Source organism: Bos javanicus, chromosome 3, assembly GCF_032452875.1.
Source record: "Bos javanicus breed banteng chromosome 3, ARS-OSU_banteng_1.0, whole genome shotgun sequence".
NCBI classification, from domain to species: Eukaryota; Metazoa; Chordata; class Mammalia; order Artiodactyla; family Bovidae; genus Bos; species Bos javanicus.
In genome coordinates this window covers 42,659,291-42,683,504 of record NC_083870.1, presented here as the reverse complement: position 1 = coordinate 42,683,504, position 24,214 = coordinate 42,659,291, and the positions used below count along the sequence as shown (strand labels likewise).

Sequence of the window (24,214 nt, the reverse complement as noted above, 5' to 3'; positions counted from 1 at the left end):
CAGCCATGATATGCTTTATAGATTATCTTGGAAGAGTCTAGCCCTTTGAAGTCATATTTTAAATGGCAGTTGAATGACTGCTTGTGTTTAGATTTTTAGATGCTCTAGTACTATTCAGTAGTATAATATTAGTATTATACTAATATTTCATACACTGAAGTATTTCATTTAACTCTTTTTTCATACACTGATATATTTCATTTAACTCTTCTACTTTTACCTTAAATAATAACTTTTTTGTCCCATGAAAAATTTGGAACAGTGACTGGATTTTTTTTCCTCATATTATTCTGATAAATCTTTGTTATATTCTACTGTCAGGAGGTATATTATTACTTTCTTGCAGGATAGGATGGTCAGAATGTGGCTCTAATAAGTTTGTTGTCTTCCTTTTCTACAGTGTTATTCCTCTCTTAAGAGAGTCTGTTGGAATATTAATGCAAAGAACTCCTCCGCTTTTGGAAAATACTTTACCTCAGTGCTATCAGAGGGTAAGTTTCAGTGCTTCCAAACCATTGGGTTTTAATTGTTTCCAAATTGTTGGGGGTTTCAACTTTTATAAATATGGGTAGCATGTGTGTATAATTTTATATTTCTTCCAAGATTAAAAGCTGACCATGAATGCCACTTAAACCAGAATAAAATCATTGGAAAATATTGAGCTTCACTAAAGAAATGTGGTAGAAATTGTCCTCATCTAGTCTAGAAATCCAGCAGCTCTTTTAAAATATAAATATGAATAGCAGATGGTATAAGCATTTCTTCAACATGTATTTTGTGAACCCCCCATCTTTTATGCCATGTATTCTTCTAAGGTCCTAGGGGTGTAATGGTAAACAAGATAGACAGGGTCTATCCAAGTATTTATGGTCTGGCAGGGAAACACAGGCACTAAACAAGAAATAAATAAGGAAATATCAGTGATGATTACTATAATAGAAATGAAACAAAGTGAGGTGGTAGACATGGATGGCGACATCAAATTTATTGAGAATGTCATATTCAAGGAAGCTGAAATCTTGTTGATTAGAAGGAGCCAGACATATGAAAATCTTGGAGAAGAGTGTTTCAAGCAAAGGAAAATGCTAATGCAAAAAGTTCTATGGCTGGAACTAATTTAGTGTATTTGAAAAACAGTGAGGAAAAGCCACTGTGGCTGAAGCATAATGGATAGAGGGAAGAGTGGCTGGAAAGGCTGGAGAGAATGACAGGGGACAGATGATACAGAAGTGTTGGTCTACTAAGAGGTTTAGATTTAATTCTGATTTTGTGGGAAGCATTAGAAAGCTTTTATGCAGGGAGAGTGTCACAGAACTTAAATTTTAAAAGCTCATTCTGCTTGGTATTAGAGAATAAATGCTAGGAAGAATGAAATCAAAGAAAACCAATTAAGAAGCTATTATCATTTAACTTGAAAAGTTATGGCTTGGACTACAGTGGTAGCAATGACAGTGGAGCTAAGTAGATATTTTGGATAAGTTTTTAGAGATAGATTATATTAGCAGTGGGGAGAAAAAGTGTTGAATTGCAACTAGCCTGGATCCTAATACTATTTGTTGAGGTTGATACAGGTGTGAGGGTGGAAAATCCTCCCATATCAAGAGTTCTATTCTGGATATGTTAAGACTGAAATGCCTACTATACTTCTAAGTGAAATGTCACTGAAGTGCTTGGATGTGCAAATCTGGAATTTTAGGGACTGATTAGAACTAGGAGTTTTGATTCATCAACATATAAATAGCCTTTAAAACATTAGGATTGTATGAGATTACCATGGAAGGGTTCAGCTCTATTCTTTAGCTAAAGTTTCAACTCCAGATTTAGAGCATAGATAGAAAGGAAGCTGGAAAACCCAGAAGTTGAAGAAGGAGGAAGTAATCAACTGTGCCAAATGTTTCTGTGAGGCAGTTCTAATAGAAACAAAGAAGTGACCATTGATTGGCATCATGAACAGCATTAATGGCTTTGATAAAAACATTTTCAGTAGATTTGGTGAAAGCTTGATATAGTAGATTAGGGTGGAAATGAATGGGGGAAGTAGAGATAGTGGTTACAGTCATTTCTTTTAAGAAGTGTTGTTAAAGGGAGTAGAAAAATGAGCTGAAAGCTTGGCTATGGATATAGTAAGAAGGGGAAGAGAATTAGTTAAAACAGCATCCCATAGAACATTACCCAGTAATGGAGATGTTCAATAATTACCTTGTCCAGTATGGAAGTCACAAGGAATCTGTGGCTGTTGAGCATTTGAAACTTAATAATTTTGAGCTAGTGCAACTAGTTTTTAGATTTCATTACATTTTCATGTATTTAGTCACATGTGTCGAGTGACTTCTGTATTGCACAGTTCAGTTTGGGAGCATGTGTGTTGCTAATGGGAACATGCCAACTGAGAGGAAGAAATTGATGATATGGTAGTGAAGCAAATTAATTTAATGAAGGAATCAAGTTCTTGAGAAGATGAGAAGGGATAGGATCCAAAGCATTAGGGAGGAATTAATTGTAGCTAGGAGCCAGGGGTACTGTATCCCACAAGGCAAGGCAGAGAATGCTGAAATAGATGAGGGTTGACTGGTAGATTTGGAGGGTCAGAAGAGCTTTTCTGTATGCCTCTATTTTTTCTCTGACTTACAGGGCAGTGTAATCATACAGAGAAATGAGAAGACCAGAGGCAAAAAGAGAAGGTGTAGAATAGTTCTTTTTGAAATAGGGAAAGTGAAATGCTGCCCATTTGACTTTTGTGGTTTTATGATTTTAAGGGAGGACCAGTCAGCATAATTGTGGAAGAGAAAGGGGCAATTTAGTGAATGCCTACTCTAAGCTGGCCCCTATACTAAGGGATGTACATATATTGTTTCTGTTCTTCAAATTAACCATGAAGGCTAAGTTTCCTATTCCTTTCCCTAGGAAAATTGAGTAAAATTGAGGCTCAGAAGATTTAAATAACTCAAAGGTCACAGATGGTAGCGGCTGAATCAGGATTCTAATCCATGTAATTCTGGCTTTAGAAGCTCCTGCTCTTTTTGTTACACCACACTGTCAGAAGAAGAAGAGCAACATAGACTTTCATCTGTAACTACACTTTTGCACATTTTTAATTTGAGGAAAGTTAATGCCAATTTCTATAAGAGTCATTTCTTAACTTATGCTTTAGAATAACTTGCAAGAATGTACTTGTGCTGCAATTTCTATGGAGGTAGAAGAAATCTCTTCAGTCAACGTGTTGTTTCACTAGCATTGGTGTTTTACTACACCATTTGTGGGAGAAGGCAATGGCACCCCACTCCAGTCCTCTTGCCTAGAAAATCCCATGGACAGAGGAGAGCCTGGTAGGCTGCAGTCCATGGGGTCGCGAAGAGTCGGACACGACTGAGCGACTTCACTTTCACCTTCATGCATTGGAGAAGGAAATGGCAACCCACTCCAGTGTTCTTGCCTGGAGAATCCCAGGGACGGGGGAGCCTGGTGGGCTGCTGTCTATGGGGTCACACAGAGTCAGACACGACTGAAGCGACTTAGCAGCAGCAGCAGCAGCACACCATTTGTGAGGATGCTCTTTAGAAAAATGTAGAGGATATCAACTTCACACTGCTCTGTCATTGGAGTCCTGAAAGAGGAAGAGAAAGTCCACCAGTAAAAGCAGTTTTGTTTTTTTTTAACGGGCACAGTGGGTATTGTCTCAGTTTCCCACCGGGAGTCTTGGAGCTCATAGAAGGTAATCCTATATGCATCAGATTCTGATAAAAATAAATATTTTGATAAAAAGTTCAACCTTTTCTTAGTTAACATCCCAAATAGATTACTTAAGAATCAGAGAATCTTAGAATTTGAAAAGATCTTATTATTCACTTGATCTCCTCTGCAACATTTAGTTGGTCATCCAGCTTCTTGACCATTTCCAGGAACCAGTGGTTAATCTCTTCACAGAGTAACCTCTTTCTCTTTTAAGTTGATCTAATTGTTATAAAGATCTTTTTACATTGAGCCTCTTTTAACTTCTGAGTTCTGATCTTAGTTCATCTCTTCCAGATCTATTATTTACAGAGATATTGAACAATAGCAGTAGTTTGGGCATCTTTGTAAGGATTTTCCTGATCTTCAGTGGAATATATCTAATGTTTTTTTCCTTAAGTGTTTTCTATGCATTTTTGGTAGATAGCTTTTAGTAAGTTAAGGAAGTGTCCTTCTAAGCATAAATAGGGGTTGAATTTTATTAAGTAATTGCAATTCTTTTATTAAAATGATTGTGTGGTTTTTCTCCTTTGCTTCATTAATTGAAGAATAACAGTAATAGAATTTCTGATGTTTATTGTTTCCCTCTTGGGATAAACCTAACTTAGTCATGATACATTATTTTTTTAATATACTGTTGGATTTAGCTTACTTAATTCATAAGAGAATTCAGCTTATATGTTACTGTCTTTATCTGGTTGGGGATCAAGATTATTTTTACTTATATGAGGTAGTGCCTCTTTTTTATTTTCTGGCAAAACTAAGTGGTTACTTAAAAGTTTTTCCTCTGGGACTTGGCAGGGCTGAGGGGGCTTTATGAAAGAGAACTTTTATTACCTGTTCAGTTTTTAATGGTCCATTCATATTTTCTGGGGTTTTTTTCTTATATTACGGGATTTTCTGTATTTTCTGAAATGATTTCCCAAAATTTATTCATTTTTGTCTAGTTTCTTAAAATTGTGTTTTTTGTTGTTTTTCTGGTTTTATTATTTATTTTTTTTTCCAGGTTTAGTGAGGTAAAATTGATGAATTAAAATTATATATATTTAAAGTGTACAATTTGATGTTTTGATATACATGTACATTGTGAAATGACCACCACAAAAATAGGGAACACTTCACAAATTGCATGTCATTCTTGGACGAGGGCCAAGTTCATCTTCTCTGTGTCATTCTAATTTTAGTATATGTGCTGCCAAAACAAACACCAAAATTGAGTGTTTATTCATTTTATATACATGCATATACTGTTTACTGAGCACGCCAAGCTTAGATGCTTATAGTTTTAGGTGTTCAGGATACAAACATAAAACTCAAAAATAAATCCCTGCTCTTATGGAGCTTGAGTTCTGTCAGAGTAGACAGGCAATAAACAATATAAATAACATGAGTAATGTGGCGTGTGTCGTTAGCTGCTGAAAAGTAAAACAAAACAGAGAAATGTAAAAATGAAAATGTTGTTTTAGCTAGGATAACAGTAGAAAGGCTTCCTGAGACCTTGGCGTTTGAGTAAAGGCCCACATAAAGTAGACCAGTCATTATTGTGGAAGGAAGGACACTCCAAGCAGAGGGAATAGCAAATACCCCGAGACAGGAGTGTTTCAGATTCTTCAAAGAGTGGTGAGAATGCTGCTATAGCAGGGGAAGAGGAAGCAAGGGGAGGAGGAGGAGGAGGAGATGACGTAAGTGTGGTAAATAACAAGCGGCCACATCACATGGGTCCATGTGAGTTATTGTGGAAGCATTGGTTTTGGTTCAGAGTAAGATGGGACTCTACTGAGGATTTTGAGCAGAATGAAAGCATCTGACTTAAAGCAACAGAATCTCACTTGGGCTCCTACTTTGAGACTAGATGAAGAGGTAGATGCAAGGCTAGCAATAGGGAGACCGCTTAATCAAACTAGAGTGGCTTTAACTGGACTGATAGCATTAGAGATGGTGAGAAGTATTAGGATTCTGCTCAGTTGTAATATATTGTATACACGTATGTTGATACATTCATATAGTATTCCCTTTTATGGTTTTTTAAATCAGTTATTGGTAGTTTTCTTTTTCATTTTGTACTTTGTTTAATTACATATTTATTTTTATTTTTTTAACTCCATCAGAGTTTGTCTTGTCACTGGTTCTCAACCTCAGGGCGAGGAACACTTAAGGAGCCATTGGAAAGACTTAGAGCCATCCCTCCAGTTTTTGGTTGTCACATGAGTTGGGGAAGGGTATATGTTGGCATTTAGTTTCCTGGGTCCTGGGAGTGCAAAGATCCTGTAGTTTCTGACAGTTGTACACAATGAAGACTCATCCTGTCTAAAATATGTCCCCACTGTGTATAAAACACTGACTCTCTAGCTCACTGATTTTTTTCAAAGAAGTAGTGTTTTGACATTGAGAATTCCATCATTTCCACATTTCTGCTTCCCATCCTTTATTTCTTTCCTTTTTATTTCCTAAGTTGACTTTGTTGTTCTTTTCCTAATTTCTTAGCTCATTTGTAATTATGTTTATCCTCTGATTGATGTATGGTTGACTCTTGAACAACACCGGTTTGAACTGCACGTTCTACTTACACATGAAATTTTTTTTCTTTTTTTTCAGTAGTAAATACCACAGTACTACATGATCCATGGTTGGTTGCATCCTCAGATTTTTGACTGAGAGGCAGGCTGGTGTCCCTTCCCCTGCACTGTTCTCCCGTCAGCTGTATTTGAAAATGTAAATTTCCCCTAGGCACTCTCTCACCTATGCCCTACAAATTTTGGTACGTGTTCATTTATATTTCCTTACTATGTGTCATAGTACCAGCACATAGTAAGTATTCAATAGGTATTTGTTAATCAGTTCAAACCCACCCCACCAGCCCACGTTTTTCTTTAGAGGGTAGAATCCATGTTTACTGATGTGTAATGATTTAAGTTGCATCCACTTATATTTGATTTCATGTTAATATCTGCTCTTCATATTTTAGGTGCAGCAGTTGCAAGGAGTTTACAGTTTACAAGAACAGCATTTCTGGACCTTATGTTCTGATGTTTATGTTGGGACCTTGAAATTAGTAGTAGCGCCTGATGCTGATGCCAGGTGGATTTTAAGCCAAACACATAACATTTTTACTCAGGTATGATATTTTTACTAACCTCTTTTAAGGGTCTAAGAATTTATTGTATCTACTAGTTTTAAAAATATTTACTATTTAACATATTAAATATATATATATATATATATATATTCTACACTGTGAGGTACATATAAAAGATTTTTTCAATCACAGAGTCAAATTTGGGAGATCCTTGCTTTAGTGAATACTCTTAATGAAGATAGTCCTCTTTATTCATCATTGAGCTGATTTGAGGTCCTTTATGAAAAAGTAGATTCTCCCTTACTGTATACTCCTTATAAGACATGTTAAATGCTGTTTGAAGCTAGGAATTCTAAGATAGTATTTGGAATAAGAATAATGCCTGGTCAGTCGCTTTAACTTAAAGCAAACTCTCTTAACATTTTTGTCAATAGCAAAGCCACTGCTCCTTCTTTGTGATTTAATAACTTAAGATGCTCTTGAGTTTTTCTTAATTCTTTATATGGAATCATGAATTAGTTAGTTCATGGCTGCAACCAAATTATATGAGGTAATGTTTATGCCATCATGAGTTGACATAGTGACCGATAAACTAAAAGTGATTACTAGGTTATTCTGAACGTACTGGGAAAATAAGCACATCATGTCAAGAGTATCTGAGGAGAGAGAGACCACAGATTTTTTTTTTGGAGGGGGGTCTGGTTTGCTGGAAATATTTGTCAGAAAATGTAGATGTTGACACTGCTGCCAGATTTATCTAACATAAATCTAATGTGGAAACTGATTCCATGCCATAAAAGTCTGTGCTTAAAAACTGACCCAAGCCTCCTGATGTGATGCAGTGGGAAGTATACATGACCTGTGTGGTACTCTTGCCAGAAACGGTTAATGTAAATCCAGTCACTAGTAAACAACCAGACAAACCCAGCTTGTGGCCTGTCACCCTGGATTCTTAAAAGGTGTCATGAAAGGAATAAAAGGAATTATAGGGGCTTTTTCTAAATTAGAGGAGACTTCACAATTAAAGTGAAGACTTTAAAGTGGAGAAGGAAATGGCAATCCACTCCAGCACTCTTGCCTGGAAAATCCCATGGATGGAGGAGCCTGATAGGCTACAGTCCATGGGGTCGCAAAGAGTCGGACACGGCTGAGTGACTTCACTTTCACTCACTTTCACAATTAAATGCAGTGTGTGGTGCCTGATTGGACCTTAAACTGGGGAGAAACATCACAAAGGAAACTGCTGGGTAATCAGGAAATTGAAATATAGATACATAATAGTTCACATAATTGTGTAGGTGTTAAACTTCTTGGGTATGATATAGTATTGTGGCTATAGAAGAATACTCATGTTCTTAGGAGATACATGCCGAAAGCTTTAGTGGCAGAGCATCAGGATGTCTAACTTTCCAGTGCTTCAGCAAAAGTGAAAAGGATTACAAATAAATACACATACAGAAAAAAAAGCAAATATGGCAAAATGTTAGTGATTGTTTTATATAAGTGATGGGTAGATAGGTATTTGTTGTGCTATTCTTTTGTCTTAAGTCTTTTCAAAATAAAAAGTTAAAAAATAAAATTTCGGTGGCTCCTCATTACCACCAGGATAAAGCCTAAACTTTCTAGCATGACCCAATTAACTTTTCAGCTTCTCTACTGCTATTATTCACTGCCATGTACTTCATACTCCAGCCTCACTAGACTATCTACTTATCTGTATGAGACAAAAATCCTACTCTAATGTAAAGGTCCAATTCAATTGTTACTTTCTCTCTAAAGCCTTAAAGACCCTTCTAAGCCTCATATACAAATGAGAAATAGAGAGAGGGACAGATGGACAGTTTAAATTCAGGACCTTAGCTTAAATTAAATGATCTCTCTTGTCTAATAAAAGAGAGATGTATGGTTATGTGCCTTTGGAATAATTAATGAAATGGTCTTATAACGAAGGCAACAGCAAGACTTACCTACTGCAAAACAATACACTGGTACCATTTACTTACCCTAGACTTTGAAGAACCAAGTCTTTTCTTAGCAGATGCGGTAAGAAATCTATACTATTATGAGTTTCATAATGCACCTTCACAGTAAGTCAGAATCCTTCTCACACTTCCTCCCTTTTTCAGAGGCAAAAAGGAGAGCATGGCTAGCCTTCAGTAGCCTTCAACAACCTTGCTTTCCACTGCCATTTCTAGATCATGATTCTTTCCTTCAGTCTATCGGTCTTCTCCTAGTTGTACCATGACCTTCCACCCTCACAGCATGGCCGTCTGTCCAGCTCTAGAATGCCTCATGCTGTCCTAAAACTTTGGCACTTAAGTCACAGTTCTCCCTCTGAGAAAGGAGTGTGATTTACAGGTTTAGAGATGCACAAGCAGTGGTGTCTGTGCTAAGAACTGCTGAAGTTGTAATTGAAGTATGTGGAGGGAGGTTCTTCTGGTAACTGTAGAAATCTTGGCTTTGAAAATGGCTGAAATTGAAAGTTTACTCAGCTGCTGCTTTGGTTTTGGAAGCTGTATTTGGGTTTTGAAAATTTTCAGCTCTAAAACATATTTAAGCCTTTTTATCAGCTAAGGTCAAACCAACTTGATTTCATTCCTTGCAAAGACCAGAGACTGTCTTAGGCTTTCAGTGAAAATGGTTCAACACATTTTTCCCAGTGGGGAGAGTGAAGTCACCCTACTCATAACTTTCATTACACACATTTAATAATTGTAAGTTGATGTGTGATAGTTATTTTGGTTCTGAAATATGTGAAATTGAAGGGTTTTTTTTTTTTTTTAATTATTTTCCTTTTCTGCTTATGCCCTCATCACACATATTCATTATGCTATGAGTATATCCTAGGGCTTGCAGTAACAGTTTCAATTCGTGAATTGAAATTTAAGTTTTTTTACATTTTTAAAATATTTAAACTATATCTTAATCATAGATTTTACTTACCAAAAGTAATAAAACTCAGATTGCTTCATTTTTTAGAAAAAAATAACACTAATGCTTTTAAGTAGTTTTCTTGTAGAAAGACTTTAAATACTGGTGGCCTTAGTTCCAAAAGACCAAAAGAAGAATTTTCTCAATACCTGGTGCTTCTATGATATTTTAAAATATTTTTCTTAGAGCTGATCTTAAATTGATTAAAAAAAATTTTTTTTAAGTTGTTCTTGTTAAAATTTGTATGGAGATAACTTTGAGGTTAACATTAAATTTGAGAACTGTAGCTTTTTGTTTTGTTTATAAATCTGTAAGCTTTGTGACTCTTTTTGGAACTGTACATTAAGCATGTCTTTTTATTCTCATTTTCCATAGTTATCATTTAATCATGAATGGTTAAGGCAGCTGGGTTGCTGTCACGAATGTAGAATAACACAAGTGAACTGGTAGAAGTCTCTTATATTTCTTTGGGATTATTAGTTAAGTGATAATCCAGTTTTAAACTACAAGATTTTTGTTGACATTGAAGAAGTCCATTCTCCTCATTGAATGCACTAACTTTTTAAAAATTATGTAGTTTTAGGGAATTGATGAACTAGAAAACATTATTTACATTTAGTATCTGAACAGGATGTGGACGTGGGAACTGGATGAGGAAGGCAGTTATCATTTTATGTTTCTCATTTTGAACTGGCTGACATCATCGGTTAATTTTTTAGACACACTTTTGTTTAGAAATAAAGTTAGAAGAAAAATCTAGAATATGCTTGGGCTCATAACCCTCCTCAGCTCCACAAAGCAGAAAAGACAGTTTAACTTAATGCATGTTATTTACTCTTCAACAGAACCTGTATCTTGATATTTTCCATTTTTTCTTCTCTTCTGGCCTGTTTCTGCCTGTTAAGTCCTAACTCCTCAGCTTCCTGCTTCAGCCTTCTATGCTCTAGTCTCTAGGCTCAAAAGAGAAGTTCACACTGATACCCAGAAGGAAGCTGAAGAGCCTCCTCACTAGCCCAGTTGAGAGGTCCCCAAGATTCAGAACCTCCCACCTCCACCACTCTCCTGCATGCATAATCCCTTCAGTGTTTCTGACAGCAGACATCACCCCACCTTGTTGTGTCTCCTGGGAGGTGAGAGTAGAAAGGAGGAAAAAGCTATCCAGCCTTCCAGGTGGTGAGCTGTTTTTTCCACCCTTTCCTGTTTGTGGGGGGCTGTTAATCTTTTGTAAGTATTGGTTGTTTTTCATTAATCCACAGGGTTTAAGTGCTCATTTGTTGATGGTGGTAGAAATAACAACAGCATCAGCAGCGAGCCTTATTGAGAGCCCCCCACATGCCAAGCACTGTGATGGGTGCCTAATGTGTTAGTCTATCCTTATAAGACAGGTGGGGTATTAGCCCCAGTTTATAGAAAAAGGAGCCCAGACCCACTTGATTCTTCATGACTTGTAATTTCATCATATTCAGTCACTATTTCATGAATTCTGAGATGATTTTGTTTTCACATGAAAGACTAAGGCAGTTTTTAAAAAATTCATTTTTATGGGGTAAAGATTAATATAATACATTCAGTCAAAAACTAAAGTAGAAAGTTTCTGTAGTTTTTGAGAATTGGTAGAGAAATACAAACAATCAGTAATTTTCTGTAGCCATATTCTTGTTTATTTTTCTAAATTTTTATTGCTGATTTATTTTCCTTGCCACAGCAATGAATATTTATGGCAAATATTCTAAGTCTATGACATAATGTTAACAGTTATTTTCTTAGAAGCATAGGTGTTAAAAATAACTGTCTTTCCTATTTTAAAAAGTTTTAACTGATTTTTTTATGGTTTGTACCTGATTCTCAGGATATAAGATACAAGTATTCTATGGTTTTCACTTTTTTGAAGGACAACCCTCAGCAGGCCTCTGAGTGCTAATGTCATCCCTATAGTAGAATATTTAAGGGAACCAAGCACCATTTTGATCTCCTGGAGTATTTGTCATGAGAATAAACGGTATAGGAAACCTAGTTTGTGTTCAGAAAGTAGGTGACATACTATAAGGAGTCTTTGAAAATTTCGCTTTTTCTCTCTACTTTGAAGGAAATTGAGAAAGGAAAATGGGAACCTGGGAGACGTAGAGCTGTGCCCATCCAGCCAGATGGATGAAACACATCACTTTTCCTGTTAGAGCTTTTGTATGAAACAGTGGGCCCTCAGGGGAAAAATACCAGCTTGAGTAATTAACTCATGATTATGCAAAGATCAATTTACCTAGCCTCTTTGTTTTTCTCCCTTTTTTTTTATTGCCTTGGGCTACCTCATTTTTTATTACCGTCTTCACTGTATTTGGGCCAGGATTTAGGAAAGTGGCAGAAATAATAATGGGAGACCAACTTATTTTGTCCATTTAACTTTCATTAACAAGTTTGTTGAAAAGAAATTAAGCCAGTTTATTTGGGCAATAAAGAGTTAGACACGACTTGACCACTGAACAACAACTTGAGGTTAGATATACAAGAAATTTGCAAAAGGGTTTCCTAAGTATAGTTATTTTGGGGCCCATCTGGGTTGAGTAAATCAAATATAATCAATCATAAGTTTTTTATAGCATGTAAAATCTTTCTCATATATTCACACATGATCCTTACAATAGTGCCTGTTACGTAACAAGGGTTATTAAATGTCAAATACTGGGTGAATACACAACAGTTGTGTGAGATAGGTAGGATTGATATTTATCCACAATTCTGGATTCTGTTTCAGTTTTTAGCTTAAAGTCATAAGATACTAAGTTCTATCTTTTTTCTGCCACAGACCTCTTTAAGGAGTATGTGCTATTAAATGCATTTTCAGAGAACTTTAACTTTACCACAGCAAGGATTTTTTTTTTCCTTTTTAATGAGACAAAAAAAAAAGCTAGCATGTTTTCTGTGCTGGAAAGGCACTGGGGTGTTATCGGGCTTTTTATTTCATTAGAGCAGCTCCTGCCTCTTTGGGCATTTATAGTGTTGGGCAGAGCCCTCCAACTTGAATGCTAGAGGGAAAGAAAGCCATGCTAGAAGCAATGCTTTGAGGAGCCCAGAAATTCCTATGAAAAGGTAGCATTATTTTATCCCCCCACTCTGGATTTTCCTTTCTTTTAAATGTTCTAATTTACTTTTCATTCTATGTTACTGACAGAGTGCTTATTGTAACTGATTGTATGCTTTAATGTTTTTCAAGTTGTTTATTTGAAAGAAGGAAATTTGTACAATTTCACTTCATCCAACAAATGTTTGTTAATCACTTACTGTGTGGTGGGCACTACTTGAGGTCCTGGGAGTCAGCAGTGAAAAAATAGACAATCTTTTTATTTCAGAGAGAGTCTGTTATCAATGGAGAGTGACAATAAACAGTATCACAGCAAAGAAGTTTTATGATATATTAGAAAGTGATAAGTGTTAAAGATAAGAAGAGCAGAGTAGGGAGACCAGAGGTGCTGAAGCATTTACCATTTCTTGCACCAAGCTTTGTATTTTTTTTTCTTTATGGATGGATAGATGTATAGATAGATGATCTCTATCTCATCACCTCATCTGACATACTATATATACTTGATTGTTTATAATCTCCCTTTCCTTCCTAGTTCCCAATAGCTTATAAACTCCATGAGCACAAGGTATTTTATACCTGTTTTGTTGGCTATTGTATTCCCAGGGGACAGAACAGTACCAGGAATCTAAGAGATGCACAAAACGTATTTGTTGGATGAATGAATTGACTGCATTTGATATAGGATGGTCAGGGTAAGCCTCACTGACATATGAGTAGAGATATGACAAGAGAGGGAATATGTCACGTGGCAAGCTTGAGGACCATTGTTCCAGGCAGAAGGGCCAGTTGTGGCTGGAACAGAGTGACCAAAGGGAGAAGAGTACAAAATAAAACAAGAGAGGGAATCAGGGACCAGATCATGGGAGGGCTTAAAAGGCCACTGTAAGGACTCAGACTGAAGGACTAAGGGAGATTAAACTGTTGTTGGGTTTGAGTGATAGTGACAGGACCATAGCTGCTCTGCTGGAAACAGACCAAAGGAGTGCAAAGGTAAAAGGGTGAAAACCAGATCGTAGGCCGTTACAAAATACAGGTAAGAGACGATAGTGACTCAGGCCAGGGGATAGCAGTGGAGGTGCCGTAAAGTGATCAGACTCTGGATTTGCATTATTTTGGAGGTGAGGCAAACAGGTTTTGCAAATAATGGGTTGGGAGTGAGAGAAAGAAAGGCGGTTGCAACATTGAGGGAGGAATTGAGATGGAGAAGATACTTGATCAACAGGTTTGAGGGGAGGAGATAGTGATCAGCTTAGCTGTGTTTTGGTGTCAAGTAGGTGATAGGTAGGTTTCAGCCTACAAAAAGTGTGAGACTGTAGACGGTACTCAAAGTCTGAATATTGGGTAAGACCATCTAGAAGGAAGTACCAAAAAAGAAGGGATCTGAGGATTGAGTCTTCGGGTATTTAAGTGTTTAGTGTTCAAAGACAGGAGGCAGAACCTGCAAAGGAGACTGAGAAAGACTGATAAGTGAGGTAAAGGGCAACCAGTGAGTATTCTGTGGAAGCTAAGAGTGGGAAAAGTGTTTCAGCAGGAGGAACTGATCCCCTGTGTAGACTGGTTACTAAGATGAGGACTGAGAATTGAGCACTGGTCTGAGCAATTTAGGGGAAGTGGTTGGCAGCAAAAGTTTGGTTGAAATGGGTTCAAGAGAGAAGAGAGTAAAGGAATTGTAGACAGCAAATATAGAAAAATTGATACAGAAGAGATGGGGGCAATTTTGAGAGCAGTGTCCTTGAATAGCAAGTTTATATCCAAAATTGAAGGGAGGAGTTGGAGTGTCAAGGAATTGATAACTAATAGATGGTTTTACTTATTTCAGTGTTTACAAATCACTCATCATAGGAAGATTTAGATGGCATTAACTTCTGATTTTAATAGCCAACTTATCAATCACTGTGGTGTTCTCTCTAGGAGAATACAGGTAGATGGGTAACCTCATTTTTCCAAAATTCACTTGGGCAAGGCATGTAATTGGCACAGCTTTCTTTTGTAGAGCTATATGCAGAACCTTTTTGTTTGTTTTTGTAACTTATTAATATACTTGTTTCTAAAATAAAATTATTGGCACTTTATGATAAAAAATGGAGAATTCTTTCCCAAAGACAGAAGAGAAAAATAATTCTTCCCTTTTTCAAAAAGAAAGAAAAAAAAATGTTTCCTACTACTTTTCAGAAATATGTAGTCTGTTATAATTTGTTTAATTTTCTCTTTTTTTTTTTTTTTAACTTTTCAGGCCGGAGTGAGACAGCTTTATGTACAGATTGACTTTGCGGCCATGTAATGAGTGAAAAGAAACCATGCTTTTTGGGGGGACCTAATTTTTCTGGTACTGTACAATCCTAAACATTGTACCTAGCTTTCTAAAAAGAGAAATCGTCACTACACCTCCCCAGCGCCAAGTAGACCAGGCAGAGTCCACCGTTCGTGCTCTGCCAGGAGTTTACAGCTAAGGGGTCAGAAGTAAGAGGATCTCTCCTGGACTTCTGGTCTTGTCTTTGTGCTCTTCTCACCAAACCATTTTGATTTCTGAGGTTTCTAGTTTTGTTCCAGGGTATTGTTTTCTCGGTATTGTTGTTTCCTTTTTTTTTTTTTTCATTTCAAATGCCCTCACTCCCACCCCTCATCCTAGCCAGTAAGAAATTCAGACTGTGGGTCTCTAATCATCTGGAATGTCTTCACTGAAGCTGCTGGAAACCACTGCTTTCATTCCCACAAAACCAGTGTTATTTTAAAAAAGAAAAAAAAAAAGAAATGGAAATCTGTTTTATATGTAATGTCACAGTTGTTGACGTTTTTCAATATAATCATATGTTTGTGAAATTGTTTGTACCTTGCAAACTTATGAACCAAACCATATTGGGTTTTCAAAGTGCCTTTGTATCAGAAAATGTATTTGCCAGCATAGAAATGTTCCATCAAAGGTCATGTATATGTTTTTTTTTTTTTAATGGGTATTCTGTACAAAATAAGACTCTTGTTAGTAACATATACAGATGTCTTTTTGTGTACTTCAAGCATAGATTTAGATACAGAAAAATTTGCCTTTTATTGCTCTCTCATCAAAAAATAAAAGGTGTTATTTTGCTTTTTAAATCAAATTTGGTTATTATATTAAATTATTTTATGGACTGTTTTCAGAACTTTGCAGATGCTTCTGTTATACAGACAGGTGTTTTGAATTATCACATTCGCTAAATTTCAAATTTCTAAAAAGCTACTGTGTCTATGATAAACTTTCCTGTATTTCTTTGCTGTTTTTAAAGATTCTTTTAGTGAAAGGGAAAAGCATGTAGAGTGAAAGCAGAAAAGGTTGTGACAATGTTGATTTGCTTTTTCGTTCTTCAAATGCCAAGTCCTATAATTTGTTTTCCTATGCAAGCATTGCAAAAATACAGTTGCTTTCAGGAATCCTAAAGTGGCATTTTACTGAGTTTGAAGTATTGAAGGTATGGAGTAAATGTGGTAATATAGAACTCCTAACACAAGTATCTTGGAAGTTCATAAATAAGTTGATTTCTAGGTTCTTGTTTATTTGAAAAATAAAATTGCAATTTGAGATAAATGCTTGAACACTCTACTTAAATATTTCTGTGTTTTACGAAGAAATTGATCTGCATAGATATTTTCCCACTGTACTTCATTTTCTCATAATGTACATTCCCCTTTAACTGAAAGGGAAAATTTTTTAAATATTTTAATTTTTTGGAGGGGGAACCCTGCAGGATGGAAATGAATGTTTAGAGTGAAGATAAGTAATAAGCACTTTTTCACTGATGTGGCAGAAATCACTGTTGGTTTTGTCTTAAGTTTCAGAGTACCTATTGCCCTACTTCTGACCTACAGTTTATGAAATACACTGTAAACTACAGACTACTTGCTTCATGCTTTTCTAAACCACTGCAGATTGCCATGAACTATCAATAGTCTCCTTTTTCTGCAGATTGCGTAGTATTTTCAAAGTATTTTTACATACTGCCAGGCAGTTCTGAAGCTTAAAATTCCTGTCAACAGAATGCTTTTAACTAAACAGTTGTTAAGATGTTTCAAGAGGGAAATATAAAAGGAAATGTGCTGATAACGGTACTGCTTTTTCACTGTAAGTATAAGGAGTCACTTGGAAGTTTGCATCCACTGCCAAGCCTGAGACATTCTTTAGGTTTTGGCATATTGTGGAGAGTGACGGGTTTGTATCAAGGGAGGGACTTTGATGTGTGCCTTTAAAAACTAATTATGTGAAACTGTACTGCTACTTAGCATACAGAGGTAATATTTTCATTGGCCTGTAAAATTTACCAGCGCACACTGAAGATCCACGTCTGCCCTTCACTGAGTCCTCCGTTCCAAGTGAAGTTTTCTGTCAAAATATGCATCACTTTAACTTTTACACTCTAAGTACACAAGTGCGTGAGTGTGGTTTTTAGGACATTTGACCAAGATGAAACTCTTTATTTTGCACCTGTTATAAGAGATCTCCAATTCATATCATTTAGCAGATTGGCATTAACATTTATGATTTAATTAAATGTTCTTAAACCTGTGTGTACAACAGGAAAACAATTTTTTTTTTCTTACTCTTAGGAAATACTTTTGTCTTCTCAGTTTTCTTGGCACAGATGTATTGCTAAAGTAGATAATTTCACTGAGAAATACTACTTGACTATTCTTATAAAATATATTTAGAATGTCCCTATTGGAGATTCTAATGTTGGGCTAATTTGGGGGGGAAAATCTGAGATATAATTTTGCTAATATTTTAAGAACCAAAATATACTCTAGAGAACAAATTTGTATTGTTCAGGGAATGTTTACCTTGCCAAGTAAACTTCCCCGAATAGAAATATACCTAAACTAGTTTTGTGTTTTTGCATCTAAGAATACATTGATCGAGATGAAGGGCTCACCCTATTCACAGCTCCTTTCTTTTGCGGGCTCCTCATGTGCTCTGTTGAATGACAGCGTCTAGCTTATCTGTAGCTCAGTGTTCCTCATATCCCCACAGCCTCTTCCGCAGAGACACGAGGAAGTGGAAACAGATGGAACTGGCATTTCCCGTATACCTGGAATGCTCCAGCATTCTTCAAAGCCTGTTTGTGTACACCAGTAGCCAAAATACTGTGACTTTTGTGCACCTTTGTTAAACAGCCAAATCACTGACTCCAGATGCAGTTGATCAGAGTTCTATAATTTTTTTAACCTCCTACAGAATAATCAATTTAATAGATATTATTAATATGGTAGCATCCTCTTACATAATTCTGGGGCTTAAGAATAAAAATAATGCATCGCTGAACATAGAATTTTAGAATTTTACATCCAAGGAGACTGTCCGTAGAAGCAGTCTTGTTCTACCTCTCATTTTACAGATGAGAAAACTGAAGCCCAGAAATGCTGTCATTTGCTCCAGGTCACAGAGATAATTATAGTGGCAAAGTCAAGACCAGAATCCAGGTTTTCTGACTCCAAGTCAAGAGTTCTTTCTACTCTTCTGTGCTGTGTCTCCAGTGTAATAATATTTGCCTTCATGTAAATGTGATGAAGAAGCATTTTTAAATAAAAGACATCTGACCTCCATTTTTGGTACATTAAGGCACTTTATAAATGGAGTTTTACTGTCTTATTTTTCATAGCAAATTATGAGGTTTAGAATATTATTTCCATAGTATTCTGTATGAAAGATATAATTAATTTTTTACTCTTTTTTACTTTTCTACTCTTGTGTAACCAGTTCCTGATTTTTTTTTTTTTTAAATAGTGACATCTCTCCATTGGATACTTTTAACTTGTGAGTAAATTTTTCTGTTTATTGCTCAAGACTAAATCCAATTTAAGGCCTGCTTAGTTTATTTTGTTTATGTTCTGTGAATTGATGCTTTTTAGAAACTAGGCTAATTCACAGGTCATATCATTTCATTCTTATATATTACTTTAAATTTTCAGCCACTGGAGGGATCTTGAATTCTTAACATTATTCTCAGAGCCACACAAAATTGGGCATTAAATGTTGTATAGAACAAAACAAAAATTTTAACAGGGTAGAATTTTGAAGTCTTACAGAGAATCCCAAATGCTAAATTGCAACGTTCAACTCTTCATTAAAAGCATTACCTTGAGAAAGTTAAACTTTGTTTTTCTTTTTGTCACTGTCTTCAAAACAAATTATTTTTCAATTCACAAGAACTTTGGCAAAAAAAAGGAAATGATTTTATTCGTCGAAGAACATTCAATGTAAGTTTTATTCAGAGAAGATTGTTTGAAGACATGATCCCCCAAAAGTCTTCATGATCTAGATCTCTACCACAGAATCAAGACAATGAAAAATTATGGCAAAAAACTATTTGCAGATAAGCGTAGTTTTATTTACTATAAATCAATGTGTCTTTGATGAGGGTATCTTTGGTTTATGTTTCACCATTTCCTAACTACAGATTATACAGAAAGAACACCCTTTTGTTAAGTATTTATGTATCAGGCTCTCTGTATGGCCTCTTTCATGTTATCACATGTAAAACCCTTATATTTTCATTAAAAAAAAAATGTTGCATGATTTTGATTGATAGATCTTTTTCAAATGTATTTTATTTTCTGATTCTCCTAATATGCTTATGAGGAAGAAATTCATAACTCCATTTTACAGATGAGGAGGCTGTTTTGAGAGAATATAAATGAACTGACTGGGGAATGGCCAGTAGTAGAGTACTGATTCTAGATCGAGTACTTTTTAGTGACAACTACTCTGTTTTTTGTATGTCATTCTATAGTGATTTAAAGATCCAGGAAGTTATATCAGACTTAAATACACTCTCCCATACAATTATGAGGCTTCCCAGCTGGCTCAGTGGTAAAAAATCCGCCTGCCAAGCAGGAGATGCAGGTTTGATTCCTGGGGAAGGAAATGGCAACCCACTCCAGCATTTTTGCTGGGAAATCGCACAGTCCATGGGGCCGCAAAGAGTTGGACACGACTGAGTGACTAAGCACAGCACAAAGCGTTTGTTTAGACTCATTCCTTCTTTGGATCCTCTCCTACGCTTACTACCTTTGCCATTTAACTTAAACTCTGCAGACTAAAATGAATAATCAGAGGTCCTTTAAGCACTTTTGAGACTATTTTTTTGAAAAATGTAAAATGTTTTCTTGATACAGAGTTAACTGCTTAAAAGGGACTGACTCAAGTGTCAGTGCCAGTGTGAGTGAAGAGGAACACCTCCTGGCCAAGAGACATTAAATTAATTGGTAGGAAGTTGTCTTCTAAGAAGTACAGATGATTTTGCACTGCATGAGAGGGATGTGTACAATTTGATTTACATTACATTTTATAGACTTTATAGCTCTTCAAAAGGAAGAAATGTATTTCATAATTAGTATTAATCTATGCTTAAACTTAATATTTAACTGTGAACTCTTCCCATGGCTTTGAAAATTTTAATATTTGTAACTTTGATCATGGTGGAAAGTCTGTAAAAAAAAGAATGTCTTTGTCTCATACATCCTATTATCACCAAATTTAGCATGAATTTACACTTACATGTTCAGTTAAATGTTTGGTTAACCAGTGAGTAACTATTGTAGGCAGCAGTGGATACACAAGTAAGGTAAAACCAGTAATTTACTGTTTATTACAGAAGACATCTTAACTTTTCTTTGGCATTTTTGCACAGATAAGTGACTTTATATTCACTATGGCCATTTTTTTTTTTTTTTTAAAGTCACCCTGTAAGCACTCCTTCATTTTAATACAGGAACAGTGGGAATACAGAGATGTTTTCCATTTTGCAAGCTGTGTTAGGACAGCAATTTGGTAGAACTGGGACAGTGGAACCTGGATCACCTGAGTTTGTATTTTGTGTATTTTGAATGAGAAACCACAGTCTCTCTTTTTATAGGAAATTGCCATATCCCTATTATCCAACACTTTAAGGGCCTGTGTATAACATTCTATTTCATTTATCCCAGATGCATTTTCATCCAAAACTCTTTCAAATGTCTATCTTCAAAGTGCTTCTATAAAAGCAACACTACATGTATTCATGAACTGATTTAAATATTCCTACGGTAGTTTATATCTTCTTTTGCCCCTCTAAATACTAAATTTTAGTAGAGCTTCTGTTTCTTATTTTGTCTCTTTTCATTACTGCTGCCAATGTAAAACTTCTCTTAAAAATCTTTGTTTTGAATGTATATGAATTTTATGTATCATATGTCAGTTAGACTCAGTATTCTGTTTTGAACTAAACATATCCTGTCAAGAGCTTGTTGTGTAGTCTCATCGCTTCCTCTAACAGCAACAAATTTAGTGATATATCTGCCCAAGTGATATTTTGCCCCAACATTTGTGAGTCTGATCAACAAACAGAATGAGTCTTCTATATCAGAAATACTGTGAATGAAAAGCTGCCAAATCCCTTCTTGGTATATTTTAAATACCCCTACAACACTTTACCTCCCTGTCTTTAATGGTTTAAACATATGGCCAAGTTTGATTTGGGTTTGATTCCTTTGGTGAAGAGTACATCATCAAAACATTTCTAAATAAACATTTGAGCACAAGGCTAGGTTGGAATGTCAAAGACTATATTGTAATTTGGTTTGAATATACTAGAGTGAGCAATTTTGATTTGCCTAAGAACAACAAATTCCAAATGTGTATTTCACTTTTTTCTACTTGAAGACATTCATGTATTTTGTTTAACCTCAGATATATTTAAAAAGAATAATAAATGATTGTTATCAAAATTCTTCCAATAAAATTTCTGTTAAAAAGTCTTTACCTGGATTGTCTATTCATTTGATGAAGCTCCAATACTTTGGCCACCTGATGTGGAGTTGCCTCATTGGAAAAGACCCTGATGCTGGAAAAGATTGAGGGCAGGAGGAGAAGGGGGCAACAGAGGATGACATGGTTGCTTGGCATCATCAACTCAATGGACATGAGTTTGAGCAAATTCTGAGAGATGAAGGACAGGGAAGCCTGGTGTGCTGCAGTCCAAGGGGTTGCAAAGAGCTGGACACAACTGAGTGAGTGAACAGCAACAACAACCTGCGTTGTCTATTAGTTTGATGAACTGAAAAGACCACTGTGAATTTAAGTTACCGGAACAGATTCTGGAGGGCTTAGGGAATGTAAGGGAAAGAATGATTCTCAGGGCCCGGGGACAGCAAAACTGATCAGGAGAGAGGAGCTAGCAGGAGACTTGGAAATGTCTCGACACTGAAGATCCTCACTGTAAATCCTCCTACTCATGATTTTACCTCATAAACAAATCTCAAAGTATCTCCAGATATTTAACCTCAAATTATTTTCTCACCTTGTTCTCTATCATCTCAGTGTACAGGAAATGAAGACCAAAAACATCTGACCATTATCCTTCCAAATTTTTCCCTCTAATCAGAAGAAATTCTTTTTTAAACTAACTTCGCAAAACCCCAGATCCCACTCATCCCATCTTCTCAAACATACTCTTATCCAAGCAGTCTCTTCCTTACCATCAATCTATGCTATACAGTGAGGGCTTTATCCTCAGTGTGTGTTGTCAAGTATCTCATGTGTCTATATGCACTTCTGCTTGCTCTCTAACCATTTCTGTGGCGCTTAGTAATACGGCTTCACTCCTCCCTAGTTTGTAGAGGTAATCAGAAGCCATCAGTGGCTTACTTCTTGTCACGCCATGGCAGAACTACCAGCATCTCTAATTTTACTTTTCCCACTCATATCTCTTCAACTACCATTTCTGTTCAGAATTCCTTAAAGAATTCTTAGAAATCTAAATACTGCCTTTGCCACCTTCCATATCCTGAATCCCCTATCAAAAAATCCTCCTCATTTATTGGAAATCTTTTAAACTCACCTTTGCATTCCTACTGCCCTGTCTAGTACTTCATTGCTGTGTGCAGAGTCACAATGTGGAATTGTCTGACTTCTCTCCTATTCAAATAGTGTCCGACTCTGCTGCTGCTGCTGCTGAGTCACTTCAGTCATGTCCGACTCTGTGCGACCCCATAGACGGCAGCCCACCAGGCTCCCCCGTCCCTGGGATTCTCCAGGCAAGAACAGTGGAGTGGGTTGCCATTTCCTTCTCCAGTGCATGAAAGTGAAAAGACAGTGAAGTTGCTCAGTCACGTCCAACTCTTAGCCACCCCATGGACTGCAGCCTACCAGGCTCCTTCGTCCATGGGATTTTCCAGGCAAGAGTGCTGGAGTGGGTTGCCATTGCCTTCTCCGTGTCCAACTCTAGCCACCTCCATTTCAGCACACATGCACAAACAGCCTCAACACACCACAAAAACAATTCTGGCCTTAGCCAGGAAGTACACGGAATTTCTGCTGAATCAGACGCCTAAGTTCTTTTCAAACATTTCCCCTATCCTGGTTTCCTGACTACCTTCTGCTGGCCCTTTTGCATAGTGGGCTTTGACCTAGAGCTGAAGCACCTGCCCTGCTTTTCCTGTGCTCTCTGGAAGCAGCCTCTGGCCTAAGGGAAGTCTACAGTGGTCTGTCAACAGCCCATTAGAGCAGCCCTTTCTGTTTACATACATGTTTAGGCAAATTATTTACTATAACAGTTCATTACCCAATCTTTGAGTTTTTGCTTCCTTCCCCCAGAAGCCAACTTGTGTTATACTAATGAAGTAAGCTACCCAGTTTCCACTTTTAATTCCTTTAGCTCAAGAATCTTGAGTGGTTGTCTTAAATGCTCATCAAATACAAATTCCTCTGAATAATTTCAGCAACTTGTAATGCTTTTCTTTCCCTCCTTATTCAATCTCATTACTCATGATATGGAATAAGCAAACTTTGCATTACTCTAGACCAAAGAAACAGCAAAGAAAGGGAGAAGAAGCAAACAGGTTTAAAAGATTAGACAAAATGACAGTAATTTACTATTTTTCATTCTGCATGAAAAAGAAAAAGACAACACCATTTTAATAGGATTCTAGCTCATTCAAATACTCTGTCAGCTCATCCAGCTCTACTTCTACACTTTAAAGATAATTTACCATGAAATTCAGGCTTTAATAAAAGTCCTATAACCAATAGCAGTTGGTATAATAGTATAACAATACTCTGGCACAGTTTAAGCAATCAAAATTTATTGAAAAAATGGGTGAATTTTGCTTTTAATATAAAGTTTAGCACCTCTTTGAAAAATAGTACTATATGGATTGGCAAAGTGAACTGTATTCTTTGTAGGGGAGTCACTGCTAAAGCCAGAAGAAAAACAAAATAATATGAAAACAAAAGCATTCCCCAAAATATTTCCTGACTTTAGGAAAGTCAGGAAAGCATAGGTACGGTTTCAGTGCAATTAGAACCCTGCCATTTGACCCGGACTTTTGAAAACATTGCAACTGCTTCTAAAACTATAATAATAATAATAAGGTCTGTCTGATTAGCCATTAGG

At 36.4% G+C, this 24,214-nt stretch overlaps 1 protein-coding gene and 1 non-coding gene across 2 annotated transcripts in view; one reads left to right on the top strand and one right to left on the bottom strand.

Moving 5' to 3' along the window:
- SLC30A7 (solute carrier family 30 member 7) overlaps positions 1–21,578 on the top strand; it is a 99,640-nt gene extending 78,062 nt beyond the window's left edge. Inside the window, exons 9-11 of the mRNA XM_061411038.1 lie at positions 401–491; positions 6,695–6,844; positions 15,049–21,578. Coding sequence (XP_061267022.1) covers positions 401–491; positions 6,695–6,844; positions 15,049–15,096 — 289 coding nt within the window. The 3' untranslated portion in view covers positions 15,097–21,578. The remainder of the gene's footprint in view (positions 1–400; positions 492–6,694; positions 6,845–15,048) is intronic.
- On the bottom strand, positions 4,832–4,937 carry LOC133245421 (U6 spliceosomal RNA). The gene has a single exon (XR_009735685.1). It is a non-coding gene; the product is annotated as a U6 spliceosomal RNA (small nuclear RNA).
- Positions 21,579–24,214: the final 2,636 nt, after the last annotated feature.